Source organism: Salmo salar, chromosome 11 (genome assembly GCF_965601325.2).
Source record: "Salmo salar chromosome 11, fSalSal1, whole genome shotgun sequence".
NCBI classification, from domain to species: Eukaryota; Metazoa; Chordata; class Actinopteri; order Salmoniformes; family Salmonidae; genus Salmo; species Salmo salar.
The window spans coordinates 34,943,391-34,970,698 of NC_138301.1; the positions used below are offsets into that span (position 1 = coordinate 34,943,391).

At 43.6% G+C, this 27,308-nt stretch overlaps 1 protein-coding gene across 1 annotated transcript; it reads right to left on the reverse strand.

Annotated features, from left to right (window-relative positions):
- Positions 1 to 27,308, reverse strand: LOC106562486 (monoacylglycerol lipase ABHD2). Its single transcript, XM_045689401.2, has 11 exons — positions 27,095 to 27,308; positions 25,510 to 25,599; positions 24,532 to 24,756; positions 19,647 to 19,822; positions 18,364 to 18,531; positions 17,955 to 18,138; positions 15,522 to 15,614; positions 14,930 to 15,028; positions 11,546 to 11,615; positions 11,242 to 11,326; positions 1 to 5,309 (listed from the first exon to the last, which is right to left on the reverse strand). Exons 3-11 carry the CDS (start codon positions 24,747 to 24,749, stop codon positions 5,098 to 5,100), a joined length of 1,305 nt encoding a protein of 434 aa, XP_045545357.1. The 5' UTR covers positions 24,750 to 24,756; positions 25,510 to 25,599; positions 27,095 to 27,308; the 3' UTR covers positions 1 to 5,097.

Consider the following 27,308-nt stretch of genomic DNA (forward strand, 5'->3'; position numbering starts at 1 on the left):
AACTTTTTACAAGAAAATTATTTATTTTTGGAACACAACCATATTTTTTTTTATTACTACATCACACACACACCATTGGTTTTCTTTACAAAAACACACCAGTGATCTGAATTCATAATGTCATACTGTATGATTATATCAGTGCACCAAAATTACATTTCCACATCCACCACCCTTCCAAAACAGCTAACATCTTCATACAATGAAACAGATTGTAAACACAAGAATAAAGCTCTAGAATGTTAAAGTGAACATTTGTTCTTTGTTCTTATTGGTGGAAAGGGCTCCATTCCCCATATCTTAGCTGTGTTCACCAGCGCGGAATGGTCAGAACGTTTCAGATAGAAATGGATTGCATAGCATTTACAGAGCTTTCTTTCTTGTGGAATCGAGAACCATGTTGGTTCTATGTACTACTTTTCTATGAGCATCGTTCTAGACATTTCACCCCATGGAACAAACCCCTGAGGCTGTAGGAGTGCTGATCTAGGTCCTGAATGTCCATACAAACAATGAAATATTTTGATCTAAAAGCCAAAACTGATCCTAGATCAGCACTTCTACTCTGAGACACTAATTACATTTGGCCTCTGATCTCAGTGTGATGACCTCATCCAGTCTCAAAAGGTTGTTTCTCAAAAGCAGGACCTGCAAGACCATAGTCAGTCACACTTACATAATTAGTTTCAACAAGCGGAAGATTAATACATTGTTTCATATCAATCCTAAAATAAACAACTCAGAACATCGGACATGGATTGGAGCCCATTCTCTATGTCGAAACAAAACTGCATAAATAAGATTGTTCTCCCACTTTCATTTTGTACTCATCTTTCCCTCACATGTTTGCATTTACACCTTGAGAGAAACAAAAATCCCTATTGATTATTGCCTTAATCTTTTACAAAATGGCCCCTGGTCCCTGTCATACAACTGGGTCGTTTCACCAAATGACTGCCTTTTGCATCCTTTTGATAGTTGAAGTAGAAATTGTGTACCAATATTGAATATTAAAAGCCTGTTACATTCATTGAAGTGCCCTTTAATATAGACCACATGGAGAATTCAATAAATCACATTTGTTATAGGAATAGACTTCCTAAAGTGCAAAAATTCAGCATTGACATGTCCCTCCATGAACTCTGTTTCCTCCATGAAGATTTTAACCCACTTAAGCTCAACATTTCTCCATCATTGTTAAGCCCTAGTTATTTAGCTGCTTTGGCAGTCATTTCTGAAAGTTGTAATTTATTTCATGTGATTAGTAATTCATTTCAAGAAAAAAAAAGTCCCTTCATTTTAAGGTTAACTCTGTTACATAAACTGAACTCTCGTTTTAAAATGGTGAAACTATAATAATAAGCTAAAGAAACGAATATCTAATAGTCAAATCACAGTGTAAAAGCAGATGAGCTGGTTCTGGTGTTCTGTGGTGGGAAACTGAGTGAGTCGAGCATAACACATCAACCCTGTTACCTCATATATAGACAGGCTAGAAATGTTTGAACTTTTATTTTTTTAAAGCTTGCATTCAATTGCCCCTCCCGGTTGTAGACAGCAGGCTCCCATTCAACCCGATTACTTTATTTCACACTTAATATAGTCGGTTTTTATTTAACCTCTGGAGATGGGGAAAAAGTGTTTTTAATTAAGTTGAAATGTGCACTTTGAGAGAATGTTACCAGCTGAATTCTAAAAAGGCACTGAATTGGTGGAACGACCAAACTATGTGAACATTTAATTCCTTTGTATCTTTAAAAAGTGAAGACATGTTTTGGTTTTCCAAACCAGAGATGGTGTTAGGACTCAGCATACACACCTACATTCATTCATATACACTCACACACTGACAAATCTGCACATACAAGAAAATAATAAGTCACCACAATACAAAATACAAAAAACATTTCAAAAATAAATCTGAAAAATAAACAAATGTTGAATTCTGTAAGTAGTTTGAAGAGATACAATCCAAACCTGCATTTCTGTGCAAAGTTAGGTGATAAGTGGATTTCTATAGACAGAACACACCCTGTTGGTGTGGAGTCATAGCGAAGACGGCTTGTTATGCTGGTGTATCAAGACTCAGATCTTACTCGCTGGGATATCTCAGAACGACATGACTATCGGTTAGACTGGACGAGTCACTGACTAAGTGATTTTCTATCAACTTTTAACTAGAACTGTGAAGTGTCCTTAAAAATTGGTAACAAACATTGGTAATAAACATCAGTTAGTTCAACAGCTGTATTAAAATCTTGTCTCACTGAGTTAACATCAATAATGTCTAAAGGACTACAGTACAGTAACCTACTGGCTGGATTTAAGACAGTAGTTGTAGTTTGCTCTCCAAGCCTGCAGATGGCACCCTTGTGTTTGGATGCCAGTCGACTGAGGTGAAGTTCGAGTGACGGTTTACAAGGCTGAAAGAACTCAGCCAGCCAAATGACTGGCATGAGGTGATGTTGAAAGAGCTCATTATGGTACACAGAAGGTATGGGTTGGGTGGGACTGATACGCCTGGACAGCATCCCAAATGGCACCCTACTCCTTATATAGTGCACTACTTTTGACCAGGGTCCATAGGGCTCAGGTTAAAAGTAGTGCACAATATAGGGAATATGGTGCCATTTGGGACATAACCCTAATGTACAGTGAATCACCAGCTTTACCTCCCTACAGTTCACTTGGCTGGACCTCTGGACAACACACCACCAGCATGGCTGCCACTGCAGGCTTTGAAGGGGAAAATGCATGGCCATTATATATATATAAGAAGAAGAGGAAACACGGAAAGCTATGACATCTAAACTTGAGCTTTTTCGCCACTACCCCTTGACTTCGGGGTTGAGTCTTTGCGAACCTCATCAGATTCTCACCTACATATCATTCTCATACACCTCAGCATCTTGCAGCATTAACATTCCAGCATTCCTTCAAACACAAATATGTGTGCTAAGACCTTCGGTCCTGACAAAACTAAATGGAAAGAAGTTCTCTCCCCCTTTGAAAGATAATGTTCCCTAGCAACAAAGTTGGGCCATTTCCATGTATAATATACTTCCTCTCTGGTAGACCTCAACACTGCTACCAATATTCTATCAGTATTCTACCACTGGTGAACTAAAAACTTTTCTGCGACGACTTTTGGTTCAACAAAATGGAGTCTTGTTGGAAGTCATAAACACAATGATTATGGCCATCCTACTCAGCACACCTCACAGCTCAGGTCCCATGAACACATGGTCTATAATACCATCATGTAGATGACTGCTTTGTTCATCTCTGTACAGTGCCCTCGCCAATGAAGGGTTCAACATCAGATGTGATAAACCAGTTATCACAGCAAGTTATGGACGTTGTGACTTTGGTTGAAAAGGTATTTTAGTGATATTATTGAGTCTGAGCTGCTAGCCCAAACAAGTACACCTAGGTCCATTACTATACGAGTGTCTGACACCGGAGTGTCTGTGTATTGGCAGTGGGCTACTCTCTGTGTCTAAGGGAATGAGTCAATAGTCAGTCATGCTTTAGAAGACCTGGAGCTGATCAAGGGTATAGGACTGAGTAGGTTAGGGTTAGTAGTGAGGCTGAGTAGGTTAGGGTTAGTAGTAAGGCTGAGTAGGTTGACTGCACAGGACAGACAGCCAAGGAAGACTCACCCCGAGGGCTAATCTCAAATGACACTATTCCCTACATAGTGTACTAACATGTAGGGCACTATATTGGAAAAAGTGTATTTTTATTTACAAAAATCCTCTACTGGGAGGGTGGACTGTAGGGTTTAGTGAACGTGGGGATCATTCGGGCCGTCTAACTTGAAGAGTTATCAACCTCTCTCCCTCCCGTTCATTCATTCGTGTCACTGAACGATACGTTACGCAAACGTTTGTCTTCCGCTAGTCCCATAAAAGAAAGAATAACAAAATGGTTGAATAAAGAAAGAAACGTGACATACAATGTATAAAGTGCATTGAATAAAAGTGATAGAATAACGAGACAGTAGGAATGTGCATGGATCTCATTGAGATTGACCACAGGTCAGGTCCGCTAGGCAAAAACCGACCTCCACTGCTTAATATCACTGAGGGGGGAGTGAGATCTTGGATGCATCCCAAAAGGCACCCTATTCCCTTTCTAGTGCTCTACTTTTGACCAGGTCCACTATAATTCACCATAGGCACTAGGGTGCATTGTGAGACATACCCCTTGATTCTACATGGAATCAAGTGCGAAATAGATACTCATTTTATGGGGGACTCGTGATCTGAAAATAATTGTACAATAAAATGACTATAATAATAATAATAATAATAAACTATTTCACATTTGTATACCTTCCAAAAAAGGGCTGATATTCACCAAGAAAACATATTTTGGACTAAAACAGAGTGAACAGAGAATCAGATCAACCTAATAGAAAAGGTCACATACTAACAGAGCTATCCCGTAGCTCTCCTTCTCAGCACACACGGCCTGCTAAACTAAACTGGCTTTTTATACAGTATTTGTGAGTAACATACATTGTATAAAGAGGCGGTGTTGGTTTAAGACGGCAAACTAGGCTAAAGCCTTGGCAGTCGTCAGCAGTGAGCGCACTGTAACGTACAGTAACTGCAGCTTCGTTAGTCCTCAGAGATAGTACTAGGAGGTTTCTTCTGTGCTCGTTTTCTCTACGACTACACATCTACCATGTCGCTCTCTCTCCCTCTCTACTCCTAGGATGCCAGTTTGTTTCATCCCTTTTTAGTGAGTATTTGGTCAAAGTCTCCATGGTTGGATCTCAGGGATCTCTCTTGGTAATGTATACGTAAGGACAAAAGTAGTTGTTCCTCTCCACTCCACTAGTTCCCCTCAGAGACAAAGCACAAAGGCATTTAGTCGTTTTAGTTCCTTCATGTGTAAGGTGGTTTTGGTTAGAGGGGGGCAGCAGGAGGAGTAGAGGCTGAGGGAACAGGGGTACCAGGGAGGAGAGGGTTGAGACAGTAGCCCGAGAAGAGGCGTGAGAGGAGAGAGATAGAGTAGTAGTTCAAGGTTTCTCCTCAGTGAGTGGGGAGTGTCAGAGGTGAGCGAGAGAGGAGTTCAGGAAGTTAAAGGTTACGCTGCCTTCTCTTCAGGACAGGGTGTATTCAGGTTCCCGCTTTTTTGGCATGGCGGTTTCTGTTTTTCCCATTGGCACATGGCGTTGGCGTAACCCACGATCACCTTGTCCATCCAGGTGAGGGGCTGGGGGACGAGCACGGCCCCCTCAAAGAAGCCCAGGTGCCCCCCGTGCAGTGTCAGGGCGAAGATGACATTCTGCTTCTTCTCTGGAGGGCGATAGGGAACAGAAAGGGAGGGGGTACAATATGAAGATAGCGGCATCTTTTAAAACATATTTTTAAGTTGATAGACAAATGGATAGAAATGTATGAGAGGGAGAGAGATAAGATGGATACAGTACAGAAAGCAAGTGGAGGAACGGGAGATGGAACCGCTGCCTCCAGGGGCATGTGATCCGGGTCGGCAGCACTACCACCAGACCAGCCGCCGGAACCACATGGGAGTCATTGTTTAGTGACAGTTATGTCAGGAATGATGCTATACATTCTGTAAAATGACGAACACAGCACATAATGTTACACCAGGGTCGTAAAATGGCGTCATCCGTGTAATGGGACAGAGATATTGAGTCAGGTGTCTAGGAGGACAGGGAGAGGAAGGAGAGCAGGGTCCAGTGTATTAACACAGATTACCATCACCAGGTAGCGCAATAACCCTGATGAAAGATAAATAGCGCCTTGATAAAGGCAATAAACATGTAATATCTATCAGGATCGACCAACTAGAACAATTAACTCATGACACTGTAGCTTTGCTACTTCATACCGTTCGGTTTTGGTTTTTGTTGAAACACCAAATCGTTCAACCCAATCCACTGGGAGGTGCACGTCAACCAAAATGGGACAAGTCACTTTGATTATAGGCTGTACAGTACAGCCTATTTATAACCTATTTAGTGAGATTAGTGTTCATATATTAACTTGAAATAAATTGTTAGAACCTTGTAAATAACAGATTAAAATATCACAACATAACCTTTTATGAAATGACTAAGCATGTAGCAAGTAACAACAATATTGCAGGTAATCCCCAGCTGCTGCCTACCAGTTAGAACTGGTAGAACAGAATCAGGGTTGGGCTGATTAAGGAAGTAAATTGATATTCCAATTCAATAATAAAAATGGCCCCTATTTTCCATTACTTCTAAATTAAACAGAAAAGTAGATGTTTTTTAGTTTTTTTCTTCTCACAGTTGAAATTACTTCCTGAATGGACCCCAACCCTGAACAGAACACTGGCGTGGCATCCAGACATAGAGCTGGAGAAATTAGGGCTCCAACTGGGTTAGTGGGGAAACTGCAGTGTCCGCCTGGTGAGCGTGATCCCACAGGGCTAGTACACTATCTGCTAACATCTACCAGCGGTTATAATAGACTAGGTGATTCTAGGACATTACTCATATTTATAAAAATTTAAAAAAGGACACCCCAGCTTTGCATTAGGCTGAACCCTGAAGAGGGTTTGATGTAGGATCACATTTATAATAAACCATTCAGTTTGGCTGGCTGCATCTTTTGGGAAGCGGTGTCCTATCAATTGTTTAATAGCGTTTTAAAAAAGGACCAGGGAAAAGTTGAAGCTTGCTTTAAAACAGAAATGATGTCTAATATGCAGCTTCCATTTTGTGACACGGAAGATAAGTATGTGCAAAGCATCACGAGGTGGCCCAAGTTGAGGTCAATTCTACAGAAGCCTAATTCATCTAAACTACACACTGTTAAGTCATAATAATACTGCCATATTCTTCATTTGAATAACATTCAATTTGAATCCTAAAATGAAATCAACTTTAACTCTGGGTTAAGCACTACGCAGCACAAGACTCCTGACTGAGGTTTCCAACTAAAAGATTGTTGGCTGGATTTGTCCGTCAGACAGTCCTAATGACATGTGCCAACTACCATGCGGCTTAAAGTCTGATTCCAGGTGAGGTGACTACATTAGTTATACAACAGCTTTTGCATGTTTCCAGGCTTCCTGTGGCCAGTGTGAGTCAGCCTGACTCTTCTAGGGCAAAGGGGACAGAACCACCAGCTGATTTCCCCTTTCCGAGAGTTAGGCAGGGCACCAGCTGATTTCCCCTTTCAGAGAGTTAGGCAGGGCACCAGCTGATTTCCCCTTTCAGAGAGTTAGGCAGGGCACCAGCTGATTTCCCCTTTCAGAGAGTTAGGTAGGGCACCAGCTGATTTCCCCTTTCAGAGAGTTAGGCAGGGCACCAGCTGATTTCCCCTTTCAGAGTGTTAGGCAGGGCACCAGCTGATTTCCCCTTTCAGAGAGTTAGGCAGGGCACCAGCTGATTTCCCCTTTCAGAGTGTTAGGCAGGGCACCAGCTGATTTCCCCTTTCAGAGTGTTAGGCAGGGCACCAGCTGATTTCCCCTTTCAGAGAGTTAGGCAGGGCACCAGCTGATTTCCCCTTTCAGAGAGTTAGGCAGGGCACCAGCTGATTTCCCCTTTCAGAGAGTTAGGCAGGGCACCAGCTGAGAATCTCCTATATCTCCACCCTGCATCTCTGTGTAGCGCAGGACACAACAAGCCAGTGGGCTAGTGTTACCCTCCATCCCAGCTCTGGGACTCTATAAATAACAGGACACAGGAGGCATCACATCACCACCACACATTGTGCACCACTTTGAGGAAACGTGATCATAACAGTAGGGAACTTCTCTTTGGACCTACTTCTTCAATGTTTGCAGATCTGTAAGGTGGGAAGCTCTACCACTACACAGCTTATACCTAACCAGACCCTTCAGACATGCTTACACTAAAGGGTACGGGCCAAGGGGGAGGGATAGAGAGCAATTTGGGATGGGCTGTTCCAAAAATCCCGTGCGAGATGAGAACTGGCTAGAGTACTGTACAGTCCATGGATCTACTATAATCCAACAAATGGTGACTAGTTGGTAGTGCTGAGGTGGTTGTTTCCATAAATAGCATGCTTTCCTTTACTGCTCCATTTGATCAACCCAGTAAACCCTTGAGGATTGAGCTGATTGGCCGCTATTCTCAGTGTTCTATTTTAAAATGATAGAACACCCATCATGGTAACATATCAGTCATTAGAATCAGTTAGTGTTGAAAAAAATGACAGACTTTAGCTTGCATATCTAAAAAGGTAAGGCCTAGCGGTGTCTACAGTCTAAGTCACAAGCACACGAGGAGACAGAGGCTCTCATCTGTGTGATACACTACCGTGTGTGTGTGTGTGTGTGTGTGTGTGTGTGAGTTACTGAGCCAGTGTTAACCAGTCAGACATTCCCAACACACCTAGTTCTACATACCGCCCCCTCCCTGGCCTGGGTGTGGGACTTAAAGGATTCATCTGCCTATTGGAGGCTCTGCTGTTTCAGAGACAACGTAAGGGAGAACTTTGTACCAGGTGTTGAACTGGTGAAAATACAGTAGACTTCTAATGATTTCCCTTGTGTTAGTACACAAATAACATGTGCACATACTGTTCTGGACATTACTTTTCAAAGTGGCTTGCTGACACCAAGTTCATTTCAGCAATGTGTTTTTCTTACTGTGTTACTGTGCTGGCTAACTTCTTATGGAGTGGCTGCATGATCGGATTCTCTGGATGCCTCTTCTCAATAGCTAAACAACCGTAACTTCAGCCCACAATTATTTTAATGTAGCTCCGCTGCTCCCTCTGCCCTGCATAAAGGCAGGTTGTACAACGTCTGTTGTAACTAGAAATGCCACCATCCACATGTTGTACAAACATCTGTGTCTATTGTCCGTTGTAAATATAAACATGATCAACATGTTGTACAAACCTCTGTGTTAACTATAATGACATGATCAACATGTTGTACAAACCTCTGTGTTAACTATAATGACATGATCAACATGTTGTACAAACCTCTGTGTTAACTATAATGACATGATCAACATGTTGTACAAACCTCTGTCTGTGTTAACTATAATGACATGATCAACATGTTGTACAAACCTCTGTGTTAACTATAATGACATGATCAACATGTTGTACAGACCTGTCTGTTAACTATAATGACATGATCAACATGTTGTACAAACCTCTGTGTTAACTATAATGACATGATCAACATGTTGTACAAACCTCTGTGTTAACTATAATGACATGATCAACATGTTGTACAGACCTCTGTGTTAACTATAATGACATGATCAACATGTTGTACAGACCTGTCTGTTAACTATAATGACATGATCAATATGTTGTACAAACCTCTGTGTTAACTATAATGACATGATCAACATGTTGTACAAACCTCTGTCTGTGTTAACTATAATGACATGATCAACATGTTGTACAGACCTCTGTCTGTGTTAACTATAATGACATGATCAACATGTTGTACAGACCTGTCTGTTAACTATAATGACATGATCAACATGTTGTACAGACCTGTCTGTTAACTATAATGACATGATCAACATGTTGTACAAACCTCTGTCTGTGTTAACTATAATGACATGATCAACATGTCGTACAAACCTCTGTCTGTGTTAACTATAATGACATGATCAACATGTTGTACAGACCTCTGTCTGTGTTAACTATAATGACATGATCAACATGTTGTACAGACCTGTCTGTTAACTATAATGACATGATCAACATGTTGTACAGACCTGTCTGTTAACTATAATGACATGATCAACATGTTGTACAAACCTCTGTCTGTGTTAACTATAATGACATGATCAACATGTCGTACAAACCTCTGTCTGTGTTAACTATAATGACATGATCAACATGTTGTACAAACCTCTGTGTTAACTATAATGACATGATCAACATGTTGTACAGACCTCTGTCTGTGTTAACTATAATGACATGATCAACATGTTGTACAAACCTCTGTGTTAACTATAATGACATGATCAACATGTTGTACAGACCTCTGTGACTGTGTTAACTATAATGACATGATCAACATGTTGTACAGACCTCTGTGTTAACTATAATGACATGATCAACATGTTGTACAGACCTCTGTGACTGTGTTAACTATAATGACATGATCAACATGTTGTACAGACCTCTGTGTTAACTATAATGACATGATCAACATGTTGTACAGACCTGTCTGTTAACTATAATGACATGATCAACATGTTGTACAGACCTCTGTGTTAACTATAATGACATGATCAACATGTTGTACAGACCTGTCTGTTAACTATAATGACATGATCAACATGTTGTACAGACCTGTCTGTTAACTATAATGACATGATCAACATGTTGTACAAACCTCTGTGTTAACTATAATGACATGATCAACATGTTGTACAGACCTCTGTCTGTGTTAACTATAATGACATGATCAACATGTTGTACAAACCTCTGTGTTAACTATAATGACATGATCAACATGTTGTACAAACCTCTGTCTGTGTTAACTATAATGACATGATCAACATGTCGTACAAACCTCTGTCTGTGTTAACTATAATGACATGATCAACATGTTGTACAGACCTCTGTGACTGTGTTAACTATAATGACATGATCAACATGTTGTACAAACCTCTGTGTTAACTATAATGACATGATCAACATGTTGTACAGACCTCTGTCTGTGTTAACTATAATGACATGATCAACATGTTGTACAGACCTGTCTGTTAACTATAATGACATGATCAACATGTTGTACAAACCTCTGTGACTGTGTTAACTATAATGACATGATCAACATGTCTGTACAAACTGCGTCTGTGTTAACTATAATGACATGATCAACATGTCTGACTTCTGTGTCTGTGTTAACTATAATGACATTGCATTATAACAGAAGCAGGACAGACAGTCCAAGTAGAGATGTCATTTTATCAAGTGGGGAATTACACATGCGCATGTTTATCTCTGGGGAAAAGGTGTCCTGGGGACGGGATAGGGCGGGTCGAGCCGGTCACGCAGCCTCTGACAACTTTTTAAATGCCCAGAACTGTACTGTGATTTTAGAGCCAGTACCAACAGTCAGATCAGTGTACTGGCTCTACATGTGCACCTCAGCATGTCTTAGGTTGAAGACAATAGGCTGACTGACAGATTGACCAGGCACCGCCGAGTGGCCCTGTGTCTCTGTAGGGACAAGCTCTGAGTAGAGAAACTCTGTGTGTGTACAAATGCAGGTGTGTGTTACCTGCCAGTGTGCGAGGGATGGTGAGCAGAGACCCGTGCACCAGAGGATCATCTGCAGAGTTGACCAGCAGAAGTGGCACATCAACCTACAAAATACAACCATAATTAGATATACTGTATGCAATACACAAGCCCAATAAGAGTCCACTTAGACAAGCTTAAATCATGAACTCTCCAAAGAACCTCACACTGTTCTAAGCACTTCCTTTAGTACATTTCTTAACATTCATACATGTTTAGAAAAGTATTCTTAATTCACACAGGAGAGAGAGGGAGAGAAGTAGGGATAAAGAGCATCGACCTACATTGTGAATATAATGCACACAGCTCTCCTTCTCGTAGTATTCTTTGAGGGAGTTGTGCCCGTGGAACTTCCTGCAGAGACGGGGGTGACAGGTCACAAAACAAAGCAGCATGCTGTGGAAACTGGAGAGGGATTATTAAGTGACATACTACGTGGGTCAGCACATCCCTATGAACCATGCACAGCAAGATACTCAGAGGCCTTTCTTAGGGCTGGGCGATATAGCAAATTAATGTTTTAGCACAATGTTCAAAATGCCTGTAATCGAAAGAATCAAGGTAAAAAAAATAATAAAATGTAACTGTCTTTTTCCCCATCTCCTTTGCTCCTTCTGTGCTGTGTTCACTGTGCACCTTCCCACTGACACAGACACCAAGCCCTCCTCCTTCTGTGCTGTGTTCACTGTGCACCTTCCCACTGACAGACACCAAGCCCTCCTCCTTCTGTGCTGTGTTCACTGTGCACCTTCCCACTGACAGACACCAAGCCCTCCACCTTCTGTGCTGTGTTCACTGTGCACCTTCCCACTGACACAGACACCAAGCCCTCCTCCTTCTGTGCTGTGTTCACTGTGCACCTTCCCACTGACAGACACCAAGCCCTCCACCTTCTGTGCTGTGTTCACTGTGCACCTTCCCACTGACAGACACCAAGCCCTCCTCCTTCTGTGCTGTGTTCACTGTGCACCTTCCCACTGACAGACACCAAGCCCTCCTCCTTCTGTGCTGTGTTCACTGTGCACCTTCCCACTGACAGACACCAAGCCCTCCTCCTTCTGTGCTGTGTTCACTGTGCACCTTCCCACTGACAGACACCAAGCCCTCCTCCTTCTGTGCTGTGTTCACTGTGCACCTTCCCACTGACAGACACCAAGCTCCTCCTCCTTCTGTGCTGTGTTCACTGTGCACCTTCCCACTGACAGACACCAAGCCCTCCTCCTTCTGTGCTGTGTTCACTGTGCACCTTCCCACTGACACAGACACCAAGCCCTCCTCCTTCTGTGCTGTGTTCACTGTGCACCTTCCCACTGACACAGACACCAAGCCCCTCCTCCTTCTGTGCTGTGTTCACTGTGCACCTTCCCACTGACACAGACACCAAGCCCTCCACCTTCTGTGCTGTGTTCACTGTGCACCTTCCCACTGACAGACACCAAGCTCCTCCACCTTCTGTGCTGTGTTCACTGTGCACCTTCCCACTGACAGACACCAAGCTCCTCCTCCTTCTGTGCTGTGTTCACTGTGCACCTTCCCACTGACAGACACCAAGCTCCTCCTCCTTCTGTGCTGTGTTCACTGTGCACCTTCCCACTGACAGACACCAAGCTCCTCCTCCTTCTGTGCTGTGTTCACTGTGCACCTTCCCACTGACACAGACACCAAGCTCCTCCTCCTTCTGTGCTGTGTTCACTGTGCACCTTCCCACTGACACAGACACCAAGCCCTCCTCCTTCTGTGCTGTGTTCACTGTGCACCTTCCCACTGACACAGACACCAAGCTCCTCCTCCTTCTGTGCTGTGTTCACTGTGCACCTTCCCACTGACAGACACCAAGCTCCTCCTCCTTCTGTGCTGTGTTCACTGTGCACCTTCCCACTGACAGACACCAAGCCCCTCCACCTTCTGTGCTGTGTTCACTGTGCACCTTCCCACTGACAGACACCAAGCCCCTCCTCCTTCTGTGCTGTGTTCACTGTGCACCTTCCCACTGACAGACACCAAGCTCCTCCTCCTTCTGTGCTGTGTTCACTGTGCACCTTCCCACTGACACAGACACCAAGCTCCTCCTCCTTCTGTGCTGTGTTCACTGTGCACCTTCCCACTGACAGACACCAAGCCCCTCCTCCTTCTGTGCTGTGTTCACTGTGCACCTTCCCACTGACAGACACCAAGCCCTCCTCCTTCTGTGCTGTGTTCACTGTGCACCTTCCCACTGACAGACACCAAGCCCCTCCTCCTTCTGTGCTGTGTTCACTGTGCACCTTCCCACTGACAGACACCAAGCCCTCCTCCTTCTGTGCTGTGTTCACTGTCCACCTTCCCACTGACAGACACCAAGCTCCTCCTCCTTCTGTGCTGTGTTCACTGTGCACCTTCCCACTGACAGACACCAAGCTCCTCCTCCTTCTGTGCTGTGTTCACTGTGCACCTTCCCACTGACAGACACCAAGCCCCTCCTCCTGCCACTCACCACAACAAAGACTAAAGAGCACTTCTTCCTCTCTGACAACAAGCAGTTTAAACTCTATCTGCATTTAAACTAAACCCTTCTAATGATACCCTTCTCATGTCTCAACATGTAGAACAGAGCAGACCTTACATAAGACGTGTGTATCAACGACTTGGGCAAATGTATGCTAAGTTCCTGTCGTGCGCAGCATTGCAGTAACACCACTGCTAGCAACATTTTAGCCACATGCCATTATGTGCTAGCTGTCTAGTATGTGTTTTAGAAATGTGCAATGAGCATAAAAAGATGCATTAATATCAGGAATTGGCAACTCGTTCTCACTTTATTTCAATATCTAAACAAAGTGAACAGTTTGTACAAACAGGTGGAGATGGACAGGAGGGTGTATTCAAAGCAGTTCAACTGTTATACCATGTTAGCAAGCAAATACACCCAAGTTGGCTAGACTTGAAATATAAAGATTAGCTGGCTACCCACTAGAAGGTTGATCTGTGTTCTTTATCTATAAGTCCTGCTACCTTAAGTTAGTCATTATTAGTGAATGTACATTGTGCCTGGTTCTGGTTACATTTGTAACAAAAAGGGCATTTTCAGAGATTTGAAAGCCAGATCAGTGATTATTGCAAAAAAGCAGGTTAATCTATTTTGATAAAATACATTAAATTATTAAATGGGTCAAAGGCTTAGGTATAATTTGACAATCCCTGAATTCATTATATTATTCCAAACTGTTTGAAATGTAGTGTTTTGACCTTAAATTGTGCAACAAAGCTTATTTCAAGATTTAAATCGAGAAACTCCCATAAGTTAGAATTTGTTTCAGGCCATAATCGCCCAGCCCTGCTCAATGGCTCCTAGCATATTGTTCCTATGTATTGACAAAACTCAAAAAGTTGGCTTGAACTTCAGCAGGTGCTGTTGACAGTCTATTTTAAACATACAGCCATAAATGTCACATTGACCCCCTGTGAAATCAGTCCTAAATATTGTAGTGTTGAGGACTCAACAAACTTTTCAGACTGATTTCACAGGGGATCAATGTGAGACCGGCTGCTCACAGGAATAATTGCGTTGTGTCATTTTAGCATGTGTTCCTTATTAGATTCTATCTAGTGTCTTTTACTAAAATGTATTGGGTGGAAAGCGAAACACTGATTTGATTGTGAGTCTAGGTTATTTTCAGCATGTCCTATACCTCATGATGGTTTCATCGATCTGCATGAGGGAGGTGGCCGTGTAGAGTCGGCTCAGGTCTGCGTCCTCCATCTTCGTTGCACTTCCAAACAGACTGCCCCTGTAAACACACACACAAAATGTTGAGACATGCCGTTGAAACCCGTGACAACACTAGTTATTCTCAGTAAAGTCCATAGCTATACCAGGAATTTCCGTGCCCTCGCTAATTGCCTCCATTTCATTAGTTAAATAGTTTGCCTCAGGGAGCTGCTCTGTACGGGTTTGGTGTTTCTCCTCTATGGGGAATTTTACTGATCTGCTGGGTTGTGACTGAGTTAAGTCCAAGCCATTTGTCATAGATCTTAAATAATATAAGCCATTTAGCAGACAGTTTGTTTTCCTATGGGTGGCCCCAGCAGGGCTTGAATGGGTGTTATCAGGTGATGATCGCTCCCAATCACCACATGGAGTTTCCACCATATCACTTTTACAGTAATTTGGTCATTTCAGATGTATGACAAGTGTCATGGCCCTAGGGTAGGGGCTAGGGGTTTCTTTAGGACTGGGCCTACCAGTGTGAATGTACTAAGTATTGGAACAGGGCTGAGTACCTGTGTGAGAGGATGATCTTCTTCATGTTGTCGGCCATGAGGAAGTTGTAGAAGCGTCTGCACTGGTCCCACTGTAGGAACGTCTCCTGGGCCCTGTACACACACACACACACACACAAGGAAGTCAGTTGTGTGTAGAGAGAGAACTAATTATATTGTTGTCATGGTTATATCTGTTTGGCCTGACAACCAACATACTCAAAAGTTGGCAAAAGCATGCAACACAGGTTTCATCACCGTAGGCCAATACAGGACAACAACAAAACTGCTGCCAACATCACTTTGTACTCTTGAAGCGGACATGCTAACCATCGCCCCACACGTTAAATACGCAGAACAATCTCTCACTGCACTATGAACTCACCAACACTACCTAGCAACTAGCTATAAACAAGCTAGCATTACTAGCAACTACTAATAACTAGCTAGCAACAAGCTAGCAGTACCCATCTAGCAATTAGCTAGTCCAACTTCCTATCTGCTAGTGCACATGTGAAACAAGGTTGAGGAGTAACTGAATACATGTTATCAGTTACATGTAGGCTTAATCAGATTTTTTTTGCCTGACCACAAGTTCAGAGACCTTTATGATGACACACCAAATGTGTTTGATGGATCCTTTTTGTCTTCTTCTAATGCCTCTTAAGGGGAAAGTAATCGAAAAGTAACTGAAAGTAATCAGATTACATTACTGAGTTTGGACAATCCAAAAGTTACATTACTGATTACAATTTGACAGGTAACTAGTAACTAACAAATGACATTTAGAAAGTAACCTACCCACCCAACCCTGATGAGAAATACTACAGAGGTAGCATATATAGTGAGAACTACGCAGCAGGCATATCAATCCCATTCAACAGATGGCATGGGCAATGACAAAAGACATGGCTTTAGCTATGACATAGACAGGAATGGAAAATAAAATGGAGGTATAAAGACTAATCCCATTTCACAAAAGGCCAGTCTGCCTGGTCCTGACACACACGAACACACTGTTTACTCTGGACAGAGCAGACAGTGTTCCTGCCAAGAGACGTTGGCCACCTTTCAAACTCTAAAAGTGTGGTTCAGAAACACCACACGTTTCACAGAGTTCCATCTTCTCCGTCCCAGAGCTTGTGCAATACCACATCTAGAAACACTAGAGTTGTGCGTTTTCAGAAAACACTGACACAACCTCCATGGAAGAACTGCATGGTGCATGAACAATAACACTAACAACCCAGGTTAACGGAGCAGCCAACAGTATGAGTCCGTTTCAGTATTCAATAACACATAACTACTGTAGCCTACATCTTTGCCTTCCTCAAAAGACTTGGCAAGGCAACAACCAGTTGTCTACAGAGGAGACAGACCGGCACCCAGGCAAGGATAAAAGGTGGGGCATCTGTCCTCTGTCTTTGTTGTGTTAGTCACTAGTCCACTGAGATCACAGATAAAGCCAAACTACAGGAAATGATCAATGTTTGCTGGAGAAAAAACAGGATCCCAGCTACTCTCAGCCTTGTTGCCATCTTGTCAGACAGAAAGCTGCTGGGCAAAGGGAATTCCATCTGAGTGAACCTCCTTTTACAGAGAACCAAGGCTCAGAAGTAAGAGAGACAGAGCACTTGCATTCAAAGCAATACACTTCGAAAGTATAAAGGTGCATAAAAGATGACGCCCCCCCCCCCCCCCATGTACTTACCATAAAACGCCTCGTTTGCTAAGTTCGCCATATTGTACATTGCTCTCTGTTACTAATTTATTCTATTGGCATTATCACAGTATACATGATTCTAATTCTCGCGCCAAGACACTGGCAATTTGAAAAAAAAAAAAGTTAATTGTGCTTATTTACTGGCACATTGAACCATGTCGCGTGCCGTAGTTTACAAACTCAGTGGATCGTGCTCAAACTAAGAAATATCTGAATTCCTTCATCTTTAGAAGCCTTCGCCATTGGTAAAACACAGCTGAACAGGATCATTTGACAGCTGTTTTACCATAGCTTGCAAAAGAGTAGCAATGGATGCTAACCAACTGTACAGTAAATAACTTCAGCTAGCTAACTTCACTAAGTTGGGGAAAAACAATTCACTTATTTACATGAAGTTAGCTACATTACAGCTCACTGCTAATAAGCATAACACTGCCTCTAAAAAAGACAATGTGTCTCCACTGTTTATATTTTGATGTTTATGACACCTTCACTGACCAAGTATACAGATGTGTGTAAAAAGGGGATATAGTATGTAATGGAACAAACACCATTAGCTAGGCAAAATGGCCGTTCAGCGTCCTTGCGTAGCAATTATAATACACAAACGTGTGCAGCACTGCAATTTGTAACCCCACGGAAGTACACCGGATAGCCATTTTGAGTAGCTCTTACATGTTGCTTTTGCGTACTTGCACAGGGTATAAATAAGTCTTAAAACCGTAGCCCACCTGAGTGCACTGTATCCCTGGCAGACGCTAACGCAGCACAGCACCCTCTCCTGATTGGTCCGGTTCTCTCCCAGGAACTTGCACACGATGTTGCCTCCCAGGCTGAAGCCCACCACTATGAGGTGGGTGTGAGGGAACATCTTCTTGATGTAGCCCACCATGGACGCAAACTCCCACGTGCAACCTACCAGAACAAGCACACGGGCAAGGACCAGAGCAAAGACATTACATACTGGGGCTTTGAGTTGGTTCATTTCCTTGGTAGCTTAATTCATGGCCACTGATCTGAAATGAGGGTGGTGTGGTGAAAACCTATCCTGTCTTCACCTATAAAACTTCTTGTTGTTGCTTGTGTGTGTGTGCGCGCTAGGAGTATGTGTGTGTTTGTACACGTCTGTGTAGTCCTCACCGTAGGTGAACATGCGAGGTGAGGTGAGCTCGATGTTGGGCAGAGCACCCAGGTGATTGAGCACAGCACACCTGTAACCCTCCTTCTGAGAGTGACCCACAAAGGTGCGGATGTAGTGCTTCTCGCTATGGTTACCGATCCCCGGGCATATCACCATGGTGACGTCATCTGTTGGAATAGCAAACATACGGACAGATGGATCAGTGAGCTGTTTGCAAATGAAAATATGTAAAGGCAAGATTACACGTCCTCATGGGCCGATCATTGCACGGTGTGGTACGCAAATATGACAGGCAGCAAACAGAGACAGTATGGTGCCTCAATAAAACCTCTATAGGATGAGATGTCCCAGTCACTCAAATAATAAAACAACAACTAGCCTAGTTACCAGAGACTCTTTATTACCTTTAACAGGCTAGTCCATTAAGAACAAATTGTTATTTACAATGACGGCCTGACAAGAGGCAAAATGGATACAAATATATTTTTTAAATAACTATGTAAGATAAAACGGACAACACAGACAGAAGCCACTAGCAACAGCACAACTAGAACAGGAAAGAAACAGTGGATGTGGATGTGTGTAGGCATGTGTGGTGTGTGAAGTAAAGCAACATGCTTCCTTCCATATGGCAACGCAAACTAGTGACAATTACAAACTACTACGTCTCAAATCTGAGGTCAAAACAAATTATCTACGTCCCAAATTGCACCCTATTCAGTACACTACTTTTGACGATGGCCAATAGTCTGGTCAAAAGTAGTGCACTAAATAGGGAATAGGGTACCATTTGGGTCGTAACCCTGATCTCATCACCTTAGCTGAAAGTAGAGGTAGTAGAGTTTACCTAGAGTCACGGTCTGTAAATCTGTGTCCTCAACAACACTGACATAATAATCACCTACAGAACGGGAAATGGAACCATAGTGTAAACAAGTCAATAGACCAAAAGGTGTCAAAACCGCCCTGACAAACTGAGCCCAGACAGGACCAATACTGTACATAGGACAGGTCCATAGCACAACATTGGGCTATAATGAATTCTCTCATGCTTCCAATGAGCTCATTCAACAGCTTTCCTTCCCATTGCACTTCTCTCCTTGGTCATTGCTGTAAATGACAATGCATTCTCAACCAGTTAACCTAGGCATAGAAAAGGTAAGGCAAGCACATCTCAATTGAGGGGGATGCTTTTGTTGTTGACTGTTTTAAAAGAGAGTCCTAGGCCAATAGAGATTCTCCATTCTTGATAAATGATCCATAAATGACTGAACTAGCCCACCTCCTGTCCGGTGGTCCCCCATGGGCTCGAAGAGGTCAAAGGTGGCGGTGGCCCCATCCTGCATGGGTAAGTACTTCCTGAGGCCTATGGGGTGAGGGCAGCTCACCCGGCCCATCTTGCCATACAGTGCTGTCTGTAGGTGGCCACTTTTACCCCACAGCAGGGGTGGAATGTACCTGCAAAACACACAGAGATTCACTATGGGCTGTTCTGGCTCGGACAAGGCTTACTTAACTTTACTCAAGAGATGAAAGGTTTATTTGCTGTTAATAAAATACATTGTAATTCTTCGTATAGGCCCTAGGAGCTCTATCACATAGGCTAGTAGCCTACATCGCACACATATAGTACACTCAACAATGCCATGCCAACTCGAGATCTGAGCACAGAAACGTGTGTGGAATGTGCAACAGTGTCCATAAGAGGTCCCTGTAAGAAACAAACACACAACAGCATTAGGATGTCCCTTGAAGTAATAGAATAACTTTACTTGATGACTTGTTCTTGCTGACAGTTGTCTTATTTCGGTCAGTCAGCTAATGTAGTATACTATTTTATTTGTATTAAATCTTTAACTAGGCAAGTTAATTAAGAACTCATTGTTATTTACAATGACGGCCTACTAAGAGGCAAAAGGCCTCCTGCGGGGAAGGGGGCAAAAAATAAATAAAAAACTATTTAAAAAAGGCAGGACAAATCAGACTTTATGACAAAAGAGACACCCACACTACATAAAAAGGAGACCTAAGACAACACAACATGGCAGCAACACAACATCAACATGTCAACAACACAGTAGCAACACGACATGGCAGCAGCACAACACGACAACAACACAGTGGCAGAACAACATGGCAGCAGCACAACATGACAACACAGTAGCAACACAACATGGCAGCAGCACAACATGAAAACAACACAGTAGCAACACGACAACAACAAAGTGGCAACAACATGGCAGCAGCACAACATGACAACACAGTAGCAGCACAACATGACAACAGCACAAATGTTGTTAGGCACAGACAACAAGGGCAAAAAGGTGGGTGGTTTATTTGCTGTGTTGACTTTCAGTCACAGTGCGTTGGAACAACATTTACACACAGCGGGGGACAGGGAAGCAGTAGAACACAGAGGAAGCTGACCATCCTTGATAATGCATCTGCCCTGGTACTGTATCTGTATGGGAGTAGACGTATGTAAGGGTCCAACCCTGCAGGAGATCAAAGTGGATCTATCTGCTGCTAGCACTGCAGCGAGACATGAGCTGGGCTAGTCATATCACAGTCATACAATCTACCATCTCACATCCGCACACTGAGTTTAGCACAGGAGTACACCAATCATTTAGCAGGAAACCCTTGGCAAAAGGCCAAAAACAACTAGTGGTTTCCATTTTAGGTCTGTTTATAGATTAGCGGGCACGATAACAAAAGAAGGAGATCGATGTTGACAATTGCAATGTCCTCAAATGGAGCTTTGGCCTCCGATGCTCTCAAATGGAGCTTTGGCCTCCGATGCTCTCAAATGGAGCTTTGGCCTCCGATGCTCTCAAATGGAGCTTTGGCCTCCGATGCTCTCAAATGGAGCTTTGGCCTCCGATGCTCTCAAATGGAGCTTTGGCCTCCGATGCTCTCAAATGGAGCTTTGGCCTCCGATGCTCTCAAATGGAGCTTTGGCCTACGATGCTCTCAAATGGAGCTTTGGCCTACTCACTATGGCCTTAGGATTTAATGTCCCTGTGATGAAATTGAGATAACTAGAACTATAATGTCATAACAATATTTAGCGACGTATGCAAAACACTGACACCTTATGCTATCCCACAGCCAGGCAGCTCCCCGACTGGAGCGAACAGCCAGGCAGCTCCCCGACTGGAGCGAACAGCCAGGCAGCTCCCCGACTGGAGCGAACAGCCAGGCAGCTCCCCGACTGGAGCGAACAGCCAGGCAGCTCCCCGACTGGAGCGAACAGCCAGGCAGCTCCCCGACTGGAGCGAACAGCCAGGCAGCTCCCCGACTGGAGCGAACAGCCAGGCAGCTCCCCGACTGGAGCGAACAGCCAGGCAGCTCCCCGACTGGAGCGAACAGCCAGGCAGCTCCCCGACTGGAGCGAATAGCCAGGCAGCTCCCCGACTGGAGCGAACAGCCAGGCAGCTCCCCGACTGGAGCGAATAGCCAGGCAGCTGTGAGGCTGTTCGCAGAGATAACCAAGGTCAGGGTGAACCAAGGTCAGGGTGAACCCCTCTCAGTCAAAGGACGGACTGACGGTCCACACACATGGGTGGGGAGTGTACACACTGGTACAATAAGTATCGTCAGCGAGCAAAGTCTGTTGCTAAATCAACAGTTACACAACCCCCTCAATCTCATTTTCCTTCACTGTCATTAGAGCAGTCTGAGCACCTAGACATTACTTCCCTTACATAACGCCTATCTCAAAACACACAATGACAGCTGATGCTTCCCCACACCATTACTAATATTACAGATAAGCCCTCCAACCCCTGTGTGTAAACAGCATTATCAACTCTGACGTAGGTAGAGTTAGGAAGGTAGCATGAAGTAGAACACAAGAGCAGGAGTACTCCGGACCTCCAGGCTCTGATTTAAATATCCCGATATAGACTAACACACTAAAGCCTTGGTCAGGTTTGATTCCCCAGAACATTCTAGCTCTGCGAATAATCCTCGACTGGCAGGGATGACGTAATGTTGTCACAGGAGGGCTAAGAGGACAAGGGGAGGAGTCCAGGCAGGCGAGGGGGGGGGGGGGGGGGCAATACTGTTCCAATTACTCATCTGACATGACAGATGAAAGCTACACTTTTGAATATCTACTGTGTGAATGAAATCAGTCTGTCATATTGCCTACACTTTAGAGTGGTGTAGGTCTGGGTGCTCCAGTCAAGACATAAAGAAAGAGGAGAATCTGAATCTCGTTCCAGCAAACCTGTGTCCACACGCATGTAGCTACATGTCTGTGTGCAAGTGTGTGTCCTCATACATGTCTATGAGTATGAGTGTGTGCACTGTAACCTGCTGTCTCCCTTGACAGACCAAAGCAAAGGAATCAGAAGCCAGCGTGGGCTGATAGATAGACAACACCCTTAGTTGTCTGAGGTACAGATCAAAGTCATAGGTCTGTTCTATTGGAGGTCTGATTTAATAACTGGCCTTTTGATATGATGCAATACACAGTCCTCTGATCCACTGTCTGAAGGGGTAACCACAACACTTGTTGGGGGTAAAATCATGGGGTAAGCCAGTTAACCTAAGCTCTTCGAGGCATTCATAAATTATATTCTTCAAAAAACAATGGCTACATATCATTAATTTAAACATTCAAAAACGGATGTACCAATCCCACATTGCCCCATTACAGGGCTGGTTTCCTGAACACAAAGCCATCCGAGACGGATTGAGATAAAAGGCCAAGTAGACCTGTGATCATGGAAACCTGCTTCAATCAGTATCAGAGGAGAATGGCTCTGTTGCACTTCACTCCAGTGCAGGATCTGCCCTTTCAGAGGCTAACTCCCAAACTACTTAGGCTATTCCCAAACTCTCCGTAGGCTAAATTGAGTCAAATGTTGCAGCTGCGCCCTTATTTTCTAGAATACAATGACAGATGGAATGCATTGACTGCTTTGAAGACAGAGTCGTTGCCCCCCTGTCTCGTATTTCCTCCACTGTGTACCCCTCTCCTTCTCCATGATTGATCTGTCCGTGGTCACCGTGCTGGAAACAGTGTTATGCAACTCGACTGGGTGTCACTAGGAGTTACACGAACCGTCTTGGACCATTAGTCAGCATAAACAGTGCCAAGGAGCAATAGATGAATGAACGACAGCACTACTAGCCCAATATCCTTTTACACACTTTCTGTCTTGGCTAGCTTTTGACTGAGTACAGCCCAGTGGAAAAATATAGTGCAAAATTAAGATGAATTTAATTAAGAAGCAATTCACCTACTGATTAGTATAATGAACCTCATAAATTTTAACATTTGCAAGAGTTGGAGCTAAACAAATTGTCTTATCACATACTTATTAAGCCTATGACTAGATCAAATGAACTAACAGCAAATATTTAACTGGGCATCCCTCCCTGAGGAAGTCTGGAACATTCCAGGTCCGTTAGTCACAGCTAAAATCACACCAGTCCTAAAACACAGAGAGACTGTCAAACAAAAGCAAACAGCGCACATGAACACACACAAACCTCAAACTACATCTACAGTCTGTTTGGATAAAAAGTACCTGCATCCCAATTCCCTACATGCACTAGTCTTGACCAGAGCCCTAAGGGGAGCACTCGTGGCCAGAGATTTGAGATTAAGTAACAGAGGCTTACATAATGAGACAGCAGCTGAGGGAAGCCTTCAGAGTCTCCCACTGGGCTTCAGACTCCCTTAAGACAGGACTATTAGGCCAGTAGAGTAGAGTACTGGCTCTGAACCATGCCACACATTCAGAAAAACCGCTAGTCATACAGGAGTATCGTTTTTTTTCCACAACACACAGGAGTTCTTTGGAATGTAGCACTATATGTAGGCTATAGTGTAGAGTGACAACAGAAGTGTTGGTGCAGTGTTCCAATTACGGGCTACTGAAAACTCCCAGAACAAATCATAGGACCCCAATAAGCTATAAAATACTCATGGCCAACTCAGTGGCCTGGTGGTTAGAGTGTCCACCCTGAGACTGGAAGGTTGGGTTCCCCTGGTCAAGTCATACCAAAGACTGGAAAAATGAGACCTGATGGGTCTCTGCTTGGCACTCAGCATTAAGATATATTGGGGGTAAGGACCTGCGCTAGACTAGTGTCCTGTATGGTCGCAGAACACAGCCAAAGACTGAACGACAGGCAGAAAGGTCACTCACTCTTTGGTCAGGATGGGGCAGGACTTGAGCAGGAAGCGGTTGAGGGGCGTGTCCTGGTAGGTGATGTCAGGAGCGGCGGTGGGACTCTTGAGGTTCAGGCAGCGGACGATGACGTACAGCACCGTGGCGACCGCCGCCAGCTTCATGCCGTCGAACATGGCCGGCATCTCCGGGGCGACGATGGTGTAGTCATAGTAGCCCGAGTCTTGGGTGGCCATGGTGCCTCTGAGAGAGACAAACACAGAGAAGTAAACAAAGCGTTAGACTGTAAATAATCCACTTAGAACAAATACAGCTAGTACGGATGATCCTGCTACACAGAACACATTAAATCAACTAGCCTACATCAGCCATGCTCACTAGTACACTGATTAACTGTACCCTGGACAACACAACTACATTTATGTCACTTTAAACTTACGTCTTGTTCACTGATTAAGGCAGTAAACAGTGTGGACCATGGAACAAACAGAGGGCACAAAGTGGTCTTGCTATTTCTCTGTCAAAAATAGGAATTCAAGGCATGTAGCCTAGCAACAGCTAAATATGTTTCAGCTGCCTGCTAGGAGCAATGACAGACGCAGAAAATTAACAAAGCCAATGATGGTAAACAGACTGGCAAAAACAAAAAGAGATGGTGGAGAAAGAGGTAGGCTGGTTTACTGTCCAAAAAGAGGAACTTGTGGTATGTAAGTATGAGAGTCAGACATCTTCCCTGTGGCTCAGTTGGTAGAGCATGGTGTTTGCAATGCCAGGGTTGTGGGTTTGATTCCCACGGGGGGCCAGTACAAAAAAATAAAAAATGCATGAAATGAAATGTATGCATTCACTACTGTAAGTCGCTCTGGATAAGAGCGTCTGCTAAATGACTTTTAAAAAATAAAAAAAATTAAATGAGGTAGTTTAGATAAAACAAACAAACTTCAGAACATGGATAGGAAAGAGTTGAGCAATTCTATCAAACAATTATTTACTTACAATTTAGGTTTCAATTCAATAAAAAGATGATCCACTCTGTCCAACAGCCTTTATTTGTGCGGTGACAGAGTCACAGTGACGTGGTCAAATCTGGAAGAAAAACAAACATGTTTTAAAACAGGTGTTAAGAATTTGCGTGATCTGGCCAAGACAACCCAACATCAGAGAAAATGTGCCTCTTCATATCTCCATACTATACATCTTTCCTTTAACATGGTTCTACAATCCCTATAGTTCCTCTTCAATATTAAGTACTGACCTAAAACCAGTCATTTGTGACGGATGTGTTCAAGTTCATTTGTCTCCTTGGTTAACAAGAGAAGTGATCAATCCTAACAGCGATCCCCGCTGTCCTCCACTACTCCAAATGGAATTCCCCATAGAGCACGGAATTGCTGCCCTCCAATCAGAAAGAACACCATCTGATAAGAATCAATTACATTAGCCATGGCCACTAAGGTCAGCAGGCCGGGGGATGCTCAGATCTCGCATCCATAGCTCTGTCTATGAATTTGAGTGTTTTTACATTTCTCTAACCCCATCCCTCAGCTTTTTACCAAAACAAGTGATGGGTGTCCGCTTTGTTGTTTCATGTAAACTGCAGATTGCCTCTGATGTGGGAAGGCCAGTCAGTTATCCAGTGTGATCACTGATGCAGCCTTAAATCATTTGGGGGGGAAAGCAGGTGCCTCAATAGGCCACGGCTAGCCTGTGCTAAGAATCACAGCCTGCCCTGCCATCATGAGATACAATAACATTCCAGAGCTGCGTAGTTGAGAGATTAGGGAAACCACCACGGGCTCAGCCCCATATCACCCTACTCTTTAATCTGTCTGTCACAGTAGTGAACACTTGCAGCTGGGCATGAGTGAGAACGCAGAGAGATGGTTTACCCCAAATTTAACTCTCCTGTTTTAGTTTTCATCACATGGACCACTTTTTTTCACATGTGTATTGGTAGGCAGGTGTTGGAATAATTTGCCTAAGTGTGTGATTATGATAATATAGGAATAGGAACACACTGTATGAGAAGACAATTAGCAAGCTAATTTACTTAGCCATCTCAGTAAATGCAGATTATCATGGTGCGCAGCAAGTCAAGCCTAGTCATGGGAAACCCACCACCAGTTACAATACGCACCACGCAGTCCCCGTTGCTTTTTCTAGCAATGGTTTTGCCACCGACAAGTAATGCTGGACACAGCAATGTTTTAGACGGCTTTCGTAAAATAAAAATGTTTTTGTCGACATAAGTAATAATATAGTAAACAAGTAAGAGAGGACTAGTACTGTAACGTTAGCTCGATGCTATTTGGCAAAGGGCCCCAACTCACCATCCCTGCTTTTCGCGCATCCACGAGTTAGTGGTGGAATGAATGTTGACAACCTCTCTCGCAATATGTCAAACCAACATAGAGCTAGCGAACTAAGCAAGGTATTAGTTCAAATGGAAAATCTGTTAGTTAGCTAACATACATTGCTTAGTTCGATAGTGGTGTGTTCAGCTAGCTAAACCGACGAAAACAACACAGCTCCCTGCGCCCCGTCCCTAATCGTAACAGACAGAGATAGCTGGCAAACTAACCTCGTTACCGTCCTCTCCTACACCGTGTTCAGTCTTTTCCTTTTCTCCTTTGTGTCTAAATCCGTGTCTTTCCATAGGGATGTTTCTATATTTATCTCGAAATAATTTACGGTCCGTCTTTTCTATTATTTCCCTGTCTGTCGATGGACATGCATTGACATGTAGCTACCGCTAGACTGACATCTCGGAATTCACTTCCTATTCCTATTCATTT